General features: G+C 47.6%; 1 protein-coding gene across 1 annotated transcript in view; it reads left to right on the top strand.

Annotated features, from left to right (window-relative positions):
- The window catches only part of LOC134932228 (cholesterol side-chain cleavage enzyme, mitochondrial), a 300636-nt gene that overhangs the window by 247361 nt on the left and 37593 nt on the right, over window positions 1–15682 (top strand). Inside the window, exon 2 of the mRNA XM_063926454.1 lies at window positions 7054–7209. Within this exon, the coding sequence (XP_063782524.1) occupies window positions 7054–7209 (156 nt within the window). The remainder of the gene's footprint in view (window positions 1–7053; window positions 7210–15682) is intronic.

Raw genomic sequence — 15682 nt, 5'->3', positions numbered from 1 at the left:
TCCTCCTTCATTTTCTACCGCCACTGGAGCTGCCAGGAAAAGGATCAAATTTCTAAACCACCCGCTGGCGGTGATGCAGGGCAGTCAGGAGCGAAAACTGACATCTGGTCCGGACTGAAGGACTTGCCAACGATTACTGACATGTCGTCTACTGTCACTGCATGTGATTCTGTCACCATTGAAAGAATGGTGGAGGATTATATGAGTGACAGCATCCAAGTAGGCACGTCAGACAGTCCGTACGTATACTGGCAGGAAAAAGAGGCAATTTGGAGGCCCTTGCACAAACTGGCTTTATTTTACCTAAGTTGCCCCCCCTCCAGTGTGTACTCTGAAAGAGTGTTTAGTGCAGCCGGTCACCTTGTCAGCGATCGGCGTATGAGGTTACTTCCAGAAAATGTGGAGAAGATGGTGTTCATCAAAATGAATTATAATCAATTCCTCCGTGGAGACATTTACCAGCAATTGCCTCCAGAAAGTACACAGGGACCTGCGATGGTGGATTCCAGTGGGGATGAATTAATACTCTGTGAGGAGGGGGATGTACACAGTGAAAGGGGTAAGGAATCGGAGGATGATTATGAGGTCGACATCTTGCCTCTGTAGAGCCAGTTTGTGCAAGGAGAGATTGATTGCTTCTTTTTTGGTGGGGGCCCAAACCAACGTCGTGTGGCAGACCCTGTCGCTGAAATGATGGGTTTGTTAAAGTGTGAATGTCCTGTTTATACAACATAAGGGTGGGTGGGAGGGCCCAAGGACAATTCCATCTTGCACCTCTTTTTTTTTTTATCTTTGCATCATGTGATGTTTGGGGCCAATTTTTTTAAGTGCCATCCTGTCTGACACTGCAGTGCCACTCCTAGATGGGCCAGGTGTTTGTGCCAGCCACTTGGGTCGCTTAGCTTAGTCATCCAGCAACCTCGGTGCAAATTTTAGGACTAAAAATAATTTTGTGAGGTGTTCAGAATAGACTGGAAATGAGTGGAAATTATGGTTACTGAGGTTAATAATACTATTGGATCAAAATTACCCCCAAATTCTATGATTTAAGCTGTTTTTGAGGGTTTTTTGAGAAAAAAAAACACCCGAATCCAAAACACACCCGAATCCGACAAAAAAAATTTCAGGGCGGTTTTGCCAAAATGCGTCCGAATCCAAAACACGGCCGCGGAACCGAATCCAAAACCAAAACCCGAAAAATTTTCGGTGCACATCACTCATAGTGATGCAAAGCACTGGGTCCCTCCCCCCTTCCTATCAGCAGCATATCTCCTCTGTGATTCTCCTAGATGAGAGTGTGCAAAAGTTGGCAAGTATGAGCTGTAGCCAATAGGTTAACATGCAACATTTTCAGTGATGATAAATTGGCACTATATAGAGGTGAGCAGAGTGAGAGAGAGCTGTTTTCTTTATGTACAGATATGAACAAGAGAACGTTCTGCATCAGTTACTACTGTATACATACCTCCCAACATCTGGGAGATAAAGTAGGGACACAAGGTGTGCACCAGAAGTCATTAGGTCGACCACTATTGGTCGACAGTGACTAGGTCGACACCTGAAATAGGTCAATATGGTGATCAGGTCGACATGGACAGTGACAAACGCAGGATTTCCATGGGGGTTTTTCCAGAACTGGGCGAAGCCAATCACGGGGGTGCGGACTGAGGTGACCCAGTATATGCTGGGTCCATAAAACTATTGTGTGTGTGTGTGTGTGTGTGTGTGTGTGTGTGTGTGTATATATATATATATATATATACATATATCTACATATATATATATATATATACTAGGTGCTTCATCGCGCCCTACGGGCGCTCTTCACACCGTCGGAAGGGGCTGCGCCCCTTTAACCCCTGCAGAGACGCGGGGCGGCGGGGAGGGGACACAAAGATGCGGGGCGGCGGGGAGGGGACACAGAGATGCGGGGCGGGGACACAGAGACGCAGGGAGGGGACACAGAGACGCAGGGCGGGGACACAGAGACGCAGGGTGGCAGGGAGGGGACACAGAGAGGCGGGGCGGCAGGGAGGGGATGCAGAGAGGTGGGGTGGCAGGGAGGGGAGGGGAGGCAGATACGCGGGGCGGCAGGGAGGGGACGCAGAGACACGGGCGACAGGGAGGGGACGCAGAGACGCAGGGAGGGAGGGGACGCAGAGACGTGTTGAGGATGTAGAAGGGAGAGTGTTGTTTGTGAGGTGTAAATGGGGTGGTCAAGATGTTGTGGGTGGTGGATGATGAGGCAGGATTGTGGATGGGTGTCGTACGGTGTGTATGTTTGGGCTTAGCAGTGCAGGATGGTGTAGGGAGCAGGAGACATAGGAATGGTAGAAATTGTTGGTGTGTGGTCCAGGAGAAGGGTTGAGGATGTTGTAAGGTGTCATGGGTGGTTGGGTGACATGGCCACTATGGGTGGATGTGGGAGGGTATTGGTGGTGAGGTGTGTGTAGGGGAGGGTATTTGTGGATGGGGAAGGCTGTGTACAGGTGTATGGAGGGTTAGGGGATTGGTGTATGTGTGTTACATGGGTGTTAGGTATGGGGTAGATTGGTGGGGGGTATTTATTGTGCGTTGCGATGAGGGTTGGTGAGGTGCCAGCGTTGATGGGTGCGGGGTAGAGTGTGGTGCAGGTGTGTACTGAAGCAGTAGTTGGGTTATGGAGAAGAGAATGAATGTGTTAGGTGTGGGATGGTGTATAAGATGTTGTGTGTGGTGGAAGTTTTGTGGACAAAGTGGTCTGTGGTTGGTTTGGTTGTTTGCAGGTGTGGTGTAGAAAGCGTGGTGAACATGGTGTATATTGTAGGAGGGTTGACAGAGGAGCCTTTGTAAATGTGCCTGGGTAAGGGAAATGGTGTGTGTTGATTGTGAAATGGTTAGTGGAAGTTAGGTTTACAGAGGGTGCAGTGTATGGTAGAGGTGGTAGATAGGGGGAGGTAGGTGGGGGATGGGTTGGTGGTTTATAGGCAGGGGCATGGGTTGTATGTGATGTTGTTTGCTTGATGTGATGGCTTATTTAGATGGGTGAAGTTGGTGTGGCTGGTGTACTGCTGGGTTGCAGGGGTAGGGGTGTAGTGTTAGGGGAGTGAAAAATGGTGTGGGGTGTGGAGATGGGGTTGTGGGGAGGGGTTTAGATGTGTTTTTGTGTGTGTAGGTGCTGGCGTCGTGCTGCGGGACTTTGCGGGGGTGAATGTGGCAGCAGTGTGGAGAGGGAGGCCGGCGGCTGTAGTGACTGTGCAGGGAGGGAAGTCCGCTGTGCGGCCGTGCTGGCGTCGTGCTGCGGGACTTTGCGGGGCTGAATGTGGCAGCAGTGTGGAGAGGGAGGCCGGCGGCTGTAGTCACTGTGCAGGGAGGGAAGTCCGCTGTGCGGCCGTGCTGGCGTCGTGCTGCGGGACTTTGCGGGGCTGAATGTGGCAGCAGTGTGGAGAGGGAGGCCGGCGGCTGTAGTCACTGTGCAGGGAGGGAAGTCCGCTGTGCGGCCGTGCTGGCGTCGTGCTGCGGGACTCTGTGGCCGCGACACGGCAGCAGTTTGTGATATGTTTGCGGGGGTGATTGTGGCAGCGGTGCAGTGCTGCGTACCTGACACTGTGCTGCGTCCTGGTTGGAGATGGTGGTGGGATTACGTGGCTGCAGGGCAGGAGCTGCTAACTCCACCCAGGCCTGTAACTCCACCCAGCGTTAGAGGGCCAGGCACAGACAAGGCAAATATATAGGAGATACATATATATACATACACACACACATACATATACACATATACATAGCATATTAAACATGCATATATATATATATATATATATATATATATATATACACACACATACAGTACACATATATATACACATGTATATATATATAATGTGTGTGTGTGTGTGTGTGTGTGTGTGTGTGTGTGTGTGTGTGTGTGTTTATATGTATGCACATGGATATATATGTACTATAATTAAAATAAAGTAAACTTTTATTGCACTTACAAGTGCCACCAAGAAGACAGCAGGCTGCAGAGGACGCTAGACAGCCATTAATAATACTCATGCAGCTAGTGGAGGGGGGTTTCTGGGTGCTCGGGAAACCCCCCCTGGGTGCGCCACTGATGGAAAAGGTCGACATGAGTTTGAAAAAAAATTGGGTGTCGTTTTCTTCGTAAAGTGACTGGGAACCCAAATTAGTGCATCGTATCCTCTTGCATGGCTCGCAAATGCTCCACTACTGCTGCGCTCTGCACAGGTTACTACTCCCAATTGTAGTCCACGTGGATCGTAAAGTATGAAAAAGTAAAAAAAATGCAAATAAAATTGTGAAAAACTCATGTCGACCTTTTCATGTGTCGACCTCTGCCATGTTGACTTACTGACCATGGCGACCTAAAGACCATGTCGAACTAAAGCATGTCGACCAATGGTGGTCGACCTAATACTGTCAACCTAAGTGTGGTCAACCTAAAGACTGGATACCGTGCCGAAAGCAGGTGTTCGGAAAAGGAGGCATGGCCTCACAGTAAGGGTGTGTGGTCTTGTGTCACTTCCTCAATTCCATCACTTTGGGGGCATGCCCAGCACTCCTGGCAATTCTGGGCTGCCCCCAGGCTCGCACTTCATAGATGCCGTATGCATGCCGATAACATCTATTCACCTACAGTACTGCTGTTCACAGCAGAGTAGAGGTGAGAAAGTTCTCCTCTAAACACCCCCATTCGTGGGACACTGCGGCATCCTGGTGGGATAGCGAGACATTGCCTGAAAAGTGGGACTGTTCTGGCTAAGGGCGTAGGATTATAAAGATAAAAGAGTGAGAGGTACTAAGGGGTCTATTTATCAAATGAATCCTTTGAATGTTTAAAGCAGATTTTTCACACCTATTTAAAGAAGATGATATCTCCCTCTTTCTGGGAAATAGTACTCAATGCAGCCATCCCATAATTTTGTATGGGGAAAGCGTTATGGGGCGACTTATACCCCTTTCAGACTACAAACAGCGGGTCGCATCCGGGAGCCGTTCACAGTGTTTCCCGGGTGCAACCCGCCTCAGGCCCCTTTCATACTGGCGGCCCCAGCCTGGCATATTGCCAGGTTGGTGACATCAGCAGTGACGCGCGCGGAGGCGGTGCTTGGAGATCAGATGGTCTCCAAGAGCTGCCCGTCCATACAGTGTGAATGGGAAACGAGTCGCATAAACCCAGCAATCTGTTCACACCGCACAGCGACCCGGGTTGAAACCGTGATATTTCCCCTGCACTCATGTACAATAGCCCGAGTTACAAGCTGGTGGTCTGAAAGAGGTATAAACAAGCTAAGTTTGTCTCTTGTTACCTAACGCCATCTTCGGAAGGAATTAGTCGGGTTGACCATTGTATGGGGAGGCGAGCCAGAGAGGGATCTTCTGATCCCTCCCTGGCAGATCAGACACTAGACCAAGATGCCATGGTAAGGAATGTTCATTTTCAGGGCATTAGCGAAAACATTGGTAAATATGCGCCTAAAATTGTCTGTATAGCAGGAGATGGGTTAAGGGCCATACACACTAGACGATATTTGCAGCAGATTTGAACGATAACGACGATTGTGAACGATATATCGTTCACATCGTCTAGTGTGTATGGCCCACCAATCAACGATGCGTGCACACGTGCTCGTTGATTGTAGGTTGCCTGTCACATGTGTGTACAGAGCCGCGATGAGCGATGTCCACAATGCTCCTCCTCCCCGGCTGCGGCTCCCTCCCCGGCAGGCAGTGGCTGCGGGTACCCTCCCCGGCAGCGGCTGCGGCTCCCTTCCCGTCAGCGGCTCCCCAGCAGCGGCTCCATTCTAGCTGAGCTGACGGGAGCCGCTGAAGGGAGCCGCACAGTGTCTCCTTCAATTCTCCCACTGCCCCACCAATTATATTTCCACTGTGTCACCAACGTAATATATATATAATGCATCCAGATAAGCAGCACTTCTGGCGTCTTATATAATAAACTCTCCGAGCACATATCGACGTTTCAGTACCATTTACTTGCGTGGTACTTTCGACAGGAGTGCTGCTTATCTGGTTGCATTGTTAATTGTGTATGCGGGCACCCGGCGCAGCATGTGCTATTGAAAGCTCTGCTCACACACCCAGAAATGCCTCCCCAATATTAAAATATGTAAAAAAGGTGCCAATTCCAAAGATTTGTAAGATTTGCAAGTTTGAAAAATTGCTTATAGGCCCTAGGCGATATCACTCAAAGATATGAACAATCTCATTTATTAATGAACAAGATACCGTTCATATCTTTCAGTGTGGAGGCTCCAGCGATGAACGATGCGCGGCCCCGCGCTCGTTCATCGCTGGTGCCCCGTCGGCTGTGCATGCAGGCCAATATGGACAATCTCATCCATATTTGCCTGTACTTCTATGGAACCGGGTGATGGGGGGAGTGAAGAAACTTCACTCCCCCCGTCACTGCCCCCTCCCGCCACCGGCTCGCCCGTCGGCCGTATATGCCGTCGGGCAGCTCGGCGGCAGATCGCTCAATGTGTAGGGCCCTTTATAGGCCCTACACACTGGCCGATTTTCTGAAAGATATAAACGATCTCGTTCATAAATGAACGAGAACTCGTTCATATCTTTCAGTGTGGAGACTCCAGCGATGAACGATGCGCGGCCCCGCGCTCGTTCATCGCTGGTCTCCCGTCGGCTGTGCATGCAGGCCAATATGGACGATCTCGTCCATATTTGCCTGCACTTCAATGCAGCCGCGTGACGGGGGGAGTGAAGAAACTTCACTCCCCCCGTCACTGCCCCCCTGCCGCCGGGTCGCTCGTCGGCCGTTTCGGCCGTCGGGCACCTCGGCGGCGCATCGTCAAATGAGTAGGGCCCCTTAGTGTGTACACTCAATTTAGTTTGTCAGGGCTCTGGGAAGTTCAAGAGAAATTGTTCATCTTCCACATTGGTCATGTCTTCTAGTGTGTATGGGCCTTAGAGTGATATCTATGTTACTTATGCAGAAAAGAGAGGAATAAAATATGTGTATGACTTTATAGAGATAGCTGTGATGGTTATGAGACAATGCTTTTGTTCTTAACACAGGGAGACTCTGGGAACATATGACAGCGTTTACATCCAACATCCAGAAGATGCTGCCTCCTTATTCCAGGTAGAAGGCATACATCCTGAGCGTCTTAGAGTCCAGCCATGGTTCGAATATCGTGATTACCGCAATAAGAAATATGGAGTGCTACTCAAGTTAGTTTTCAATACATATGAATTGTGATCATCTCTGTTCATGAGATTCATTTTTAATAGTGTATTATTGAATATTGGGGGTAATTCCAAGTTGATCGCAGCAGGATTTTTGTTAGCAGTTGGGCAAAACCATGTGCACTGCAGGGGAGGCAGATATAACATGTGCAGAGAGAGTGTTAGATTTGGGTGGGTTATTTTATTTCTGTGCAGGGTAAATACTGGCTGCTTTATTCTTACACTGCAATTTAGATTTCAGTTTGAATACACCCCACCCAAATCTAACTCTCTCTGCACATGTTACATCTGCCCCCCCCCCCCCCCTGCAGTGCACATGGTTTTGCCCAACTGCTAACAAATTTGCTGCTGCGATTATCTCAGAATTAGGCCCATTGTACTTTAGATATGCATTAGTATTAGTGACATAGAGTAGGCATATTAATAGATTCTGTTGATTACTGACAGTTCTATAGCGAGTCACATGATCAGCCTATTGACGTTAGAAATCACAACCTTCCAGCATGTTACTATTGCTATCTCTCTCTCTCTCTCTCTCTCTCTCTCTCTCTCTCTCTCTCTCTGTCTGTCTCTATTACTAGAACATTATTTTTTATAAAGCATTTAGGTTAATATAGGAATACCTTACATTGTGAGATGTCATATCAGCAGACAACGTGGATATGTGATAAATCTCTACACAGCAGGGACATTTCTGCCAAAGCAGAGTGACATCACATAAACTGTTTATGATGTACAGTACAGAGGTGATAGTCACATCCTGCCTATATTTTACCATTGCTAACTATATATTTATAATCTATCTATCTAACATTGTTCATACAGTATAATATTTAGGTGAAAATAAGCATATTTGTAGATAGAACAGTTGATATCTGGCAATTTTCTACAAAGTATTAACATCCTGCTGTATATTTTATCATCATTGCTATCTATTTATAATTTATTCCTAGCTATTTAAACTAATCTATCTAACATTTAGGTTAAAATAAGGTTACATTACACAGTACTATGCATATTAACAGATACAGTTGATTAGGGTTCTTGTCTATATATAGACAGTCATTATTTATAGAAACTATATGGTAGACAGTCAAAAGTCAGACAGGGTCAAAAGTCAGACACAAAATATTTTTTTTTTTTGTTTTGCTGTGTTTTTTACAACTTTTGCCTCATTTACTATCCATGTCACAAACTATTGCCTTTTGTGGCGAGCGAAGTTGAGCAGAGCGAGACTGATCCTGAAGTGTGGCGAGGGGACGAATTTCACCAAATTTGAGTTAAAAATATTTAAAAACACACAAAAAAAAAAAAATTTCTTTTTTTTGTGTCTGACTTATGACCCTGTCTGACTTTTGACTGTCTGACTTTTGACTGTCTAACTTTTGACTGTCTGACTTTTGACTGTCTGACTTTTAACTAGAGATGAGCGCCGGAAATTTTTCGGGTTTTGTGTTTTGGTTTTGGGTTCGGTTCCGCGGCCGTGTTTTGGGTTCGACCGCGTTTTGGCAAAACCTAACCGAATTTTTTTTGTCGGATTCGGGTGTGTTTTGGATTCGGGTGTTTTTTTTCCAAAAAACCTAAAAAACAGCTTAAATCATAGAATTTGGGGGTCATTTTGATCCCAAAGTATTATTAACCTCAAAAACCATAATTTCCACTCATTTTCAGTCTATTCTGAATACCTCACACCTCACAATATTATTTTTAGTCCTAAAATTTGCACCGAGGTCGCTGGATGACTAAGCTAAGCGACCCTAGTGGCCGACACAAACACCTGGCCCATCTAGGAGTGGCACTGCAGTGTCACGCAGGATGTCCCTTCCAAAAAACCCTCCCCAAACAGCACATGACGCAAAGAAAAAAAGAGGCGCAATGAGGTAGCTGTGTGAGTAAGATAAGCGACCCTAGTGGACGACACAAACACCGGGCCCATCTAGGAGTGGCACTGCAGTGTCACGCAGGATGTCCCTTCCAAAAAACCCTCCCCAAACAGCACATGACGCAAAGAAAAAAAGAGGCGCAATGAGGTAGCTGTGTGAGTAAGATAAGCGACCCTAGTGGCCGACACAAACACCGGGCCCATCTAGGAGTGGCACTGCAGTGTCACGCAGGATGTCCCTTCCAAAAAACCCTCCCCAAACAGCACATGACGCAAAGAAAAAAAGAGGCGCAATGAGGTAGCTGTGTGAGTAAGATAAGCGACCCTAGTGGCCGACACAAACACTGGGCCCATCTAGGAGTGGCACTGCAGTGTCACGCAGGATGTCCCTTCCAAAAAACCCTCCCCAAACAGCACATGACGCAAAGAAAAAAAGAGGCGCAATGAAGTAGCTGTGTGAGTAAGATAAGCGACCCTAGTGGCCGACACAAACACCGGGCCCATCTAGGAGTGGCACTGCAGTGTCACGCAGGATGGCCCTTCCAAAAAACCCTCCCCAAACAGCACATGACGCAAAGAAAAAAAGAGGCGCAATGAGGTAGCTGTGTGAGTAAGATAAGCGACCCTAGTGGCCGACACAAACACCGGGCCCATCTAGGAGTGGCACTGCAGTGTCACGCAGGATGGCCCTTCCAAAAAACCCTCCCCAAACAGCACATGACGCAAAGAAAAAAAGAGGCGCAATGAGGTAGCTGTGTGAGTAAGATAAGCGACCCTAGTGGCCGACACAAACACCGGGCCCATCTAGGAGTGGCACTGCAGTGTCACGCAGGATGGCCCTTCCAAAAAACCCTCCCCAAACAGCACATGACGCAAAGAAAAAAAGAGGCGCAATGAGGTAGCTGTGTGAGTAAGATAAGCGACCCTAGTGGCCGACACAAACACCGGGCCCATCTAAGAGTGTCACTGCAGTGTCACGCAGGATGTCCCTTCCAAAAAACCCTCCCCAAACAGCACATGACGCAAAGAAAAAAAGAGGCGCAATGAGGTAGCTGTGTGAGTAAGATAAGCGACCCTAGTGGCCGACACAAACACCGGGCCCATCTAGGAGTGGCACTGCAGTGTCACGCAGGATGTCCCTTCCAAAAAACCCTCCCCAAACAGCACATGACGCAAAGAAAAAAAGAGGCGCAATGAGGTAGCTGTGTGAGTAAGATAAGCGACCCTAGTGGCCGACACAAACACCGGGCCCATCTAGGAGTGGCACTGCAGTGTCACGCAGGATGTCCCTTCCAAAAAACCCTCCCCAAACAGCACATGACGCAAAGAAAAAAAGAGGCGCAATGAGGTAGCTGTGTGAGTAAGATAAGCGACCCTAGTGGCCGACAGAAACACCGGGCCCATCTAGGAGTGGCACTGCAGTGTCACGCAGGATGGCCCTTCCAAAAAACCCTCCCCAAAGAGCACATGACGCAAAGAAAAATTAAAGAAAAAAGAGGTGCAAGATGGAATTGTCCTTGGGCCCTCCCACCCACCCTTATGTTGTATAAACAGGACATGCACACTTTAACCAACCCATCATTTCAGTGACAGGGTCTGCCACACGACTGTGACTGATATGACGGGTTGGTATGGACCCCCACCAAAAAAGAAGCAATTAATCTCTCCTTGCACAAACTGGCTCTACAGAGGCAAGATGTCCACCTCATCATCATCCTCCGATATATCACCGTGTACATCCCCCTCCTCACAGATTATCAATTCGTCCCCACTGGAATCCACCATCTCAGCTCCCTGTGTACTTTGTGGAGGCAATTGCTGCTGGTCAATGTCTCCGCGGAGGAATTGATTATAATTCATTTTAATGAACATCATCTTCTCCACATTTTCTGGATGTAACCTCGTACGCCGATTGCTGACAAGGTGAGCGGCGGCACTAAACACTCTTTCGGAGTACACACTTGTGGGAGGGCAACTTAGGTAGAATAAAGCCAGTTTGTGCAAGGGCCTCCAAATTGCCTCTTTTTCCTGCCAGTATAAGTACGGACTGTGTGACGTGCCTACTTGGATGCGGTCACTCATATAATCCTCCACCATTCTTTCAATGTTGAGAGAATCATATGCAGTGACAGTAGACGACATGTCCGTAATCGTTGTCAGGTCCTTCAGTCCGGACCAGATGTCAGCATCAGCAGTCGCTCCAGACTGCCCTGCATCACCGCCAGCGAGTGGGCTCGGAATTCTGAGCCTTTTCCTCGCACCCCCAGTTGCGGGAGAATGTGAAGGAGGAGATGTTGACAGGTCGCGTTCCGCTTGACTTGACAATTTTCTCACCAGCAGGTCTTTCAACCCCAGCAGACTTGTGTCTGCCGGAAAGAGAGATCCAAGGTAGGCTTTAAATCTAGGATCGAGCACGGTGGCCAAAATGTAGTGCTCTGATTTCAACAGATTGACCACCCGTGAATCCTTGTTAAGCGAATTAAGGGCTCCATCCACAAGTCCCACATGCCTAGCGGAATCGCTCCGTGTTAGATCCTCCTTCAATGTCTCCAGCTTCTTCTGCAAAAGCCTGATGAGGGGAATGACCTGACTCAGGCTGGCAGTGTCTGAACTGACTTCACGTGTGGCAAGTTCAAAGGGCATCAGAACCTTGCACAACGTTGAAATCATTCTCCACTGCGCTTGAGACAGGTGCATTCCACCTCCTATATCGTGCTCAATTGTATAGGTTCGAATGGCCTTTTGCTGCTCCTCCAACCTCTGAAGCATATAGAGGGTTGAATTCCACCTCGTTACCACTTCTTGCTTCAGATGATGGCAGGGCAGGTTCAGTAGTTTTTGGTGGTGCTCCAGTCTTCTGTACGTGGTGCCTGTACGCCGAAAGTGTCCCGCAATTCTTCTGGCCACCGACAGCATCTCTTGCACGCCCCTGTCGTTTTTTTAAAAATTCTGCACCACCAAATTCAAGGTATGTGCAAAACATGGGACGTGCTGGAATTTGCCCATATTTAATGCACACACAATATTGCTGGCGTTGTCCGATGCCACAAATCCACAGGAGAGTCCAATTGGGGTAAGCCATTCCGCGATGATCTTCCTCAGTTGCCGTAAGAGGTTTTCAGCTGTGTGCGTATTCTGGAAAGCGGTGATACAAAGCGTAGCCTGCCTAGGAAAGAGTTGGCGTTTGCGAGATGCTGCTACTGGTGCCGCCGCTGCTGTTCTTGCGGCGGGAGTCCATACATCTACCCAGTGGGCTGTCACAGTCATATAGTCCTGACCCTGCCCTGCTCCACTTGTCCACATGTCCGTGGTTAAGTGGACATTGGGTACAACTGCATTTTTTAGGACACTGGTGAGTCTTTTTCTGACGTCCGTGTACATTCTCGGTATCGCCTGCCTAGAGAAGTGGAACCTAGATGGTATTTGGTAACGGGGGCACACTGCCTCAATAAATTGTCTAGTTCCCTGTGAACTAACGGCGGATACCGGACGCACGTCTAACACCAACATAGTTGTCAAGGCCTCAGTTATCCGCTTTGCAGCAGGATGACTGCTGTGATATTTCATCTTCCTCGCAAAGGACTGTTGGACAGTCAATTGCTTACTGGAAGTAGTACAAGTGGGCTTACGACTTCCCCTCTGGGATGACGATCGACTCCCAGCAGCAACAACAGCAGCGCCAGCAGCAGTAGGCATTACACTCAAGGATGCATCGGAGGAATCCCAGGCAGGAGAGGACTCGTCAGAATTGCCAGTGACATGGCCTGCAGGACTATTGGCATTCCTGGGTAAGGAGGAAATTGACACTGAGGGAGTTGGTGGGGTGGTTTGCGTGAGCTTGGTTACAAGAGGAAGGGATTTAGTTGTCAGTGGACTGCTTCCGCTGTCACCCAAAGTTTTTGAACTTGTCACTGACTTATTATGAATGCGCTGCAGGTGACGTATAAGGGAGGATGTTCCGAGGTGGTTAACGTCCTTACCCCTACTTATTACAGCTTGACAAAGGCAACACACGGCTTGACAAATGTTGTCCGCATTTCTGGTGAAATACTTCCACACCGAAGAGCTGATTTTTTTTGTATTTTGACCAGGCATGTCAATGGCCCTATTCCTCCCACGGACAACAGGTGTCTCCCCGGGTGCCTGACTTAAACAAACCACCTCACCATCAGAATCCTCCTTGTCAATTTCCTCCCCAGCGCCAGCAACACCCATATCCTCCTCATCCTGGTGTACTTCAACACTGACATCTTCAATCTGACTATCAGGAACTGGACTGCGGGTGCTCCTTCCAGCACTTGCAGGGGGCGTGCAAATGGTGGAAGGCGCATGCTCTTCACGTCCTGTGTTGGGAAGGTCAGGCATCGCAACCGACACAATTGGACTCTCCTTGTGGATTTGGGATTTCGAAGAACGCACAGTTCTTTGCGGTGCTTTTGCCAGCTTGAGTCTTTTCAGTTTTCTAGCGAGAGGCTGAGTGCTTCCATCCTCATGTGAAGCTGAACCACTAGCCATGAACATAGGCCAGGGCCTCAGCCGTTCCTTGCCACTCCGTGTGGTAAATGGCATATTGGCAAGTTTACGCTTCTCCTCTGACAATTTTATTTTAGGTTTTGGAGTCCTTTTTTTACTGATATTTGGTGTTTTGGATTTGACATGCTCTGTACTATGACATTGGGCATCGGCCTTGGCAGACGACGTTGCTGGCATTTCATCGTCTCGGCCATGACTAGTGGCAGCAGCTTCAGCACGAGGTGGAAGTGGATCTTGATCTTTCCCTAATTTTGAAACCTTAACATTTTTGTTCTCCATATTTTAATAGGCACAACTAAAAGGCACCTCAGGTAAACAATGGAGATGGATGGATACTAGTATACTTATGGATGGACTGCCGAGTGCCGACACAGAGGTAGCTACAGCCGTGGACTACCGTACTGTACTGTGTCTGCTGCTAATATAGACTGGATGATAATGAGATGTAGTATGTATAAAGAAGAAAGAAAAAAAAAACCACGGGTAGGTGGTATACAATTATGGATGGACTGCCGAGTGCCGACACAGAGGTAGCTACAGCCGTGGACTACCGTACTGTGTCTGCTGCTAATATAGACCTGTTGATAATGAGATGTAGTATGTATAAAGAAGAAAGAAAAAAAAAAACCACGGGTAGGTGGTATACAATTATGGATGGACTGCCGAGTGCCGACACAGAGGTAGCTACAGCCGTGGACTACCGTACTGTGTCTGCTGCTAATATAGACTGGTTGATAATGAGATGTAGTATGTATAAAGAAGAAAGAAAAAAAAACCACGGGTAGGTGGTATACAATTATGGATGGACTGCCGAGTGCCGACACAGAGGTAGCTACAGCCGTGGACTACCGTACTGTGTCTGCTGCTAATATAGACTGAATGATAATGAGATGTAGTATGTAATGTATAAAGAAGAAAGAAAAAAAAAACCACGGGTAGGTGGTATACAATTATGGATGGACTGCCGAGTGCCGACACAGAGGTAGCTACAGCCGTGGACTACCGTACTGTACTGTGTCTGCTGCTAATATAGACTGGATGATAATGAGATGTAGTATGTATAAAGAAGAAAGAAAAAAAAAACCACGGGTAGGTGGTATACAATTATGGATGGACTGCCGAGTGCCGACACAGAGGTAGCTACAGCCGTGGACTACCGTACTGTGTCTGCTGCTAATATAGACTGGATGATAATGAGATGTAGTATGTATAAAGAAGAAAGAAAAAAAAAACCACGGGTAGGTGGTATACAATTATGGATGGACTGCCGAGTGCCGACACAGAGGTAGCTACAGCCGTGGACTACCGTACTGTACTGTGTCTGCTGCTAATATAGACTGGATGATAATGAGATGTAGTATGTATAAAGAAGAAAGAAAAAAAAACCACGGGTAGGTGGTATACAATTATGGATGGACTGCCGAGTGCCGACACAGAGGTAGCTACAGCCGTGGACTACCGTACTGTGTCTGCTGCTAATATAGACTGGATGATAATGAGATGTAGTATGTATAAAGAAGAAAGAAAAAAAAAACCACGGGTAGGTGGTATACAATTATGGATGGACTGCCGAGTGCCGACACAGAGGTAGCTACAGCCATGGACTACCGTACTGTACTGTGTCTGCTGCTAATATAGACTGGATGATAATGAGATGTAGTATGTATAAAGAAGAAAGAAAAAAAAAACCACGGGTAGGTGGTATACAATTATGGATGGACTGCCGAGTGCCGACACAGAGGTAGCTACAGCCGTGAACTACCGTACTGTGTCTGCTGCTAGTATAGACTGGATGATAAATAATGATATAAAATATATATATATATCACTACTGCAGCCGGACAGGTATATATTATATAATGACGGACCTGCTGGACACTGTCTGTCAGCAGAATGAGTTTTTTTAATTTTTATAGAATAAAAAAACACCACACAAGTCACACGACGAGTGTACTTTTTCAGGCAGACAATCACAATATACTATACTGGTGGTCAGTGTGGTCAGGTCACTGGTCACAGTGGTCAGTGGTCAGTCACACTGGC

This window comes from Pseudophryne corroboree, chromosome 6 (assembly GCF_028390025.1).
Source record: "Pseudophryne corroboree isolate aPseCor3 chromosome 6, aPseCor3.hap2, whole genome shotgun sequence".
Lineage (NCBI taxonomy): Eukaryota > Metazoa > Chordata > Amphibia > Anura > Myobatrachidae > Pseudophryne > Pseudophryne corroboree.
This window is presented reverse-complemented; position numbering and strand designations above follow the sequence as displayed.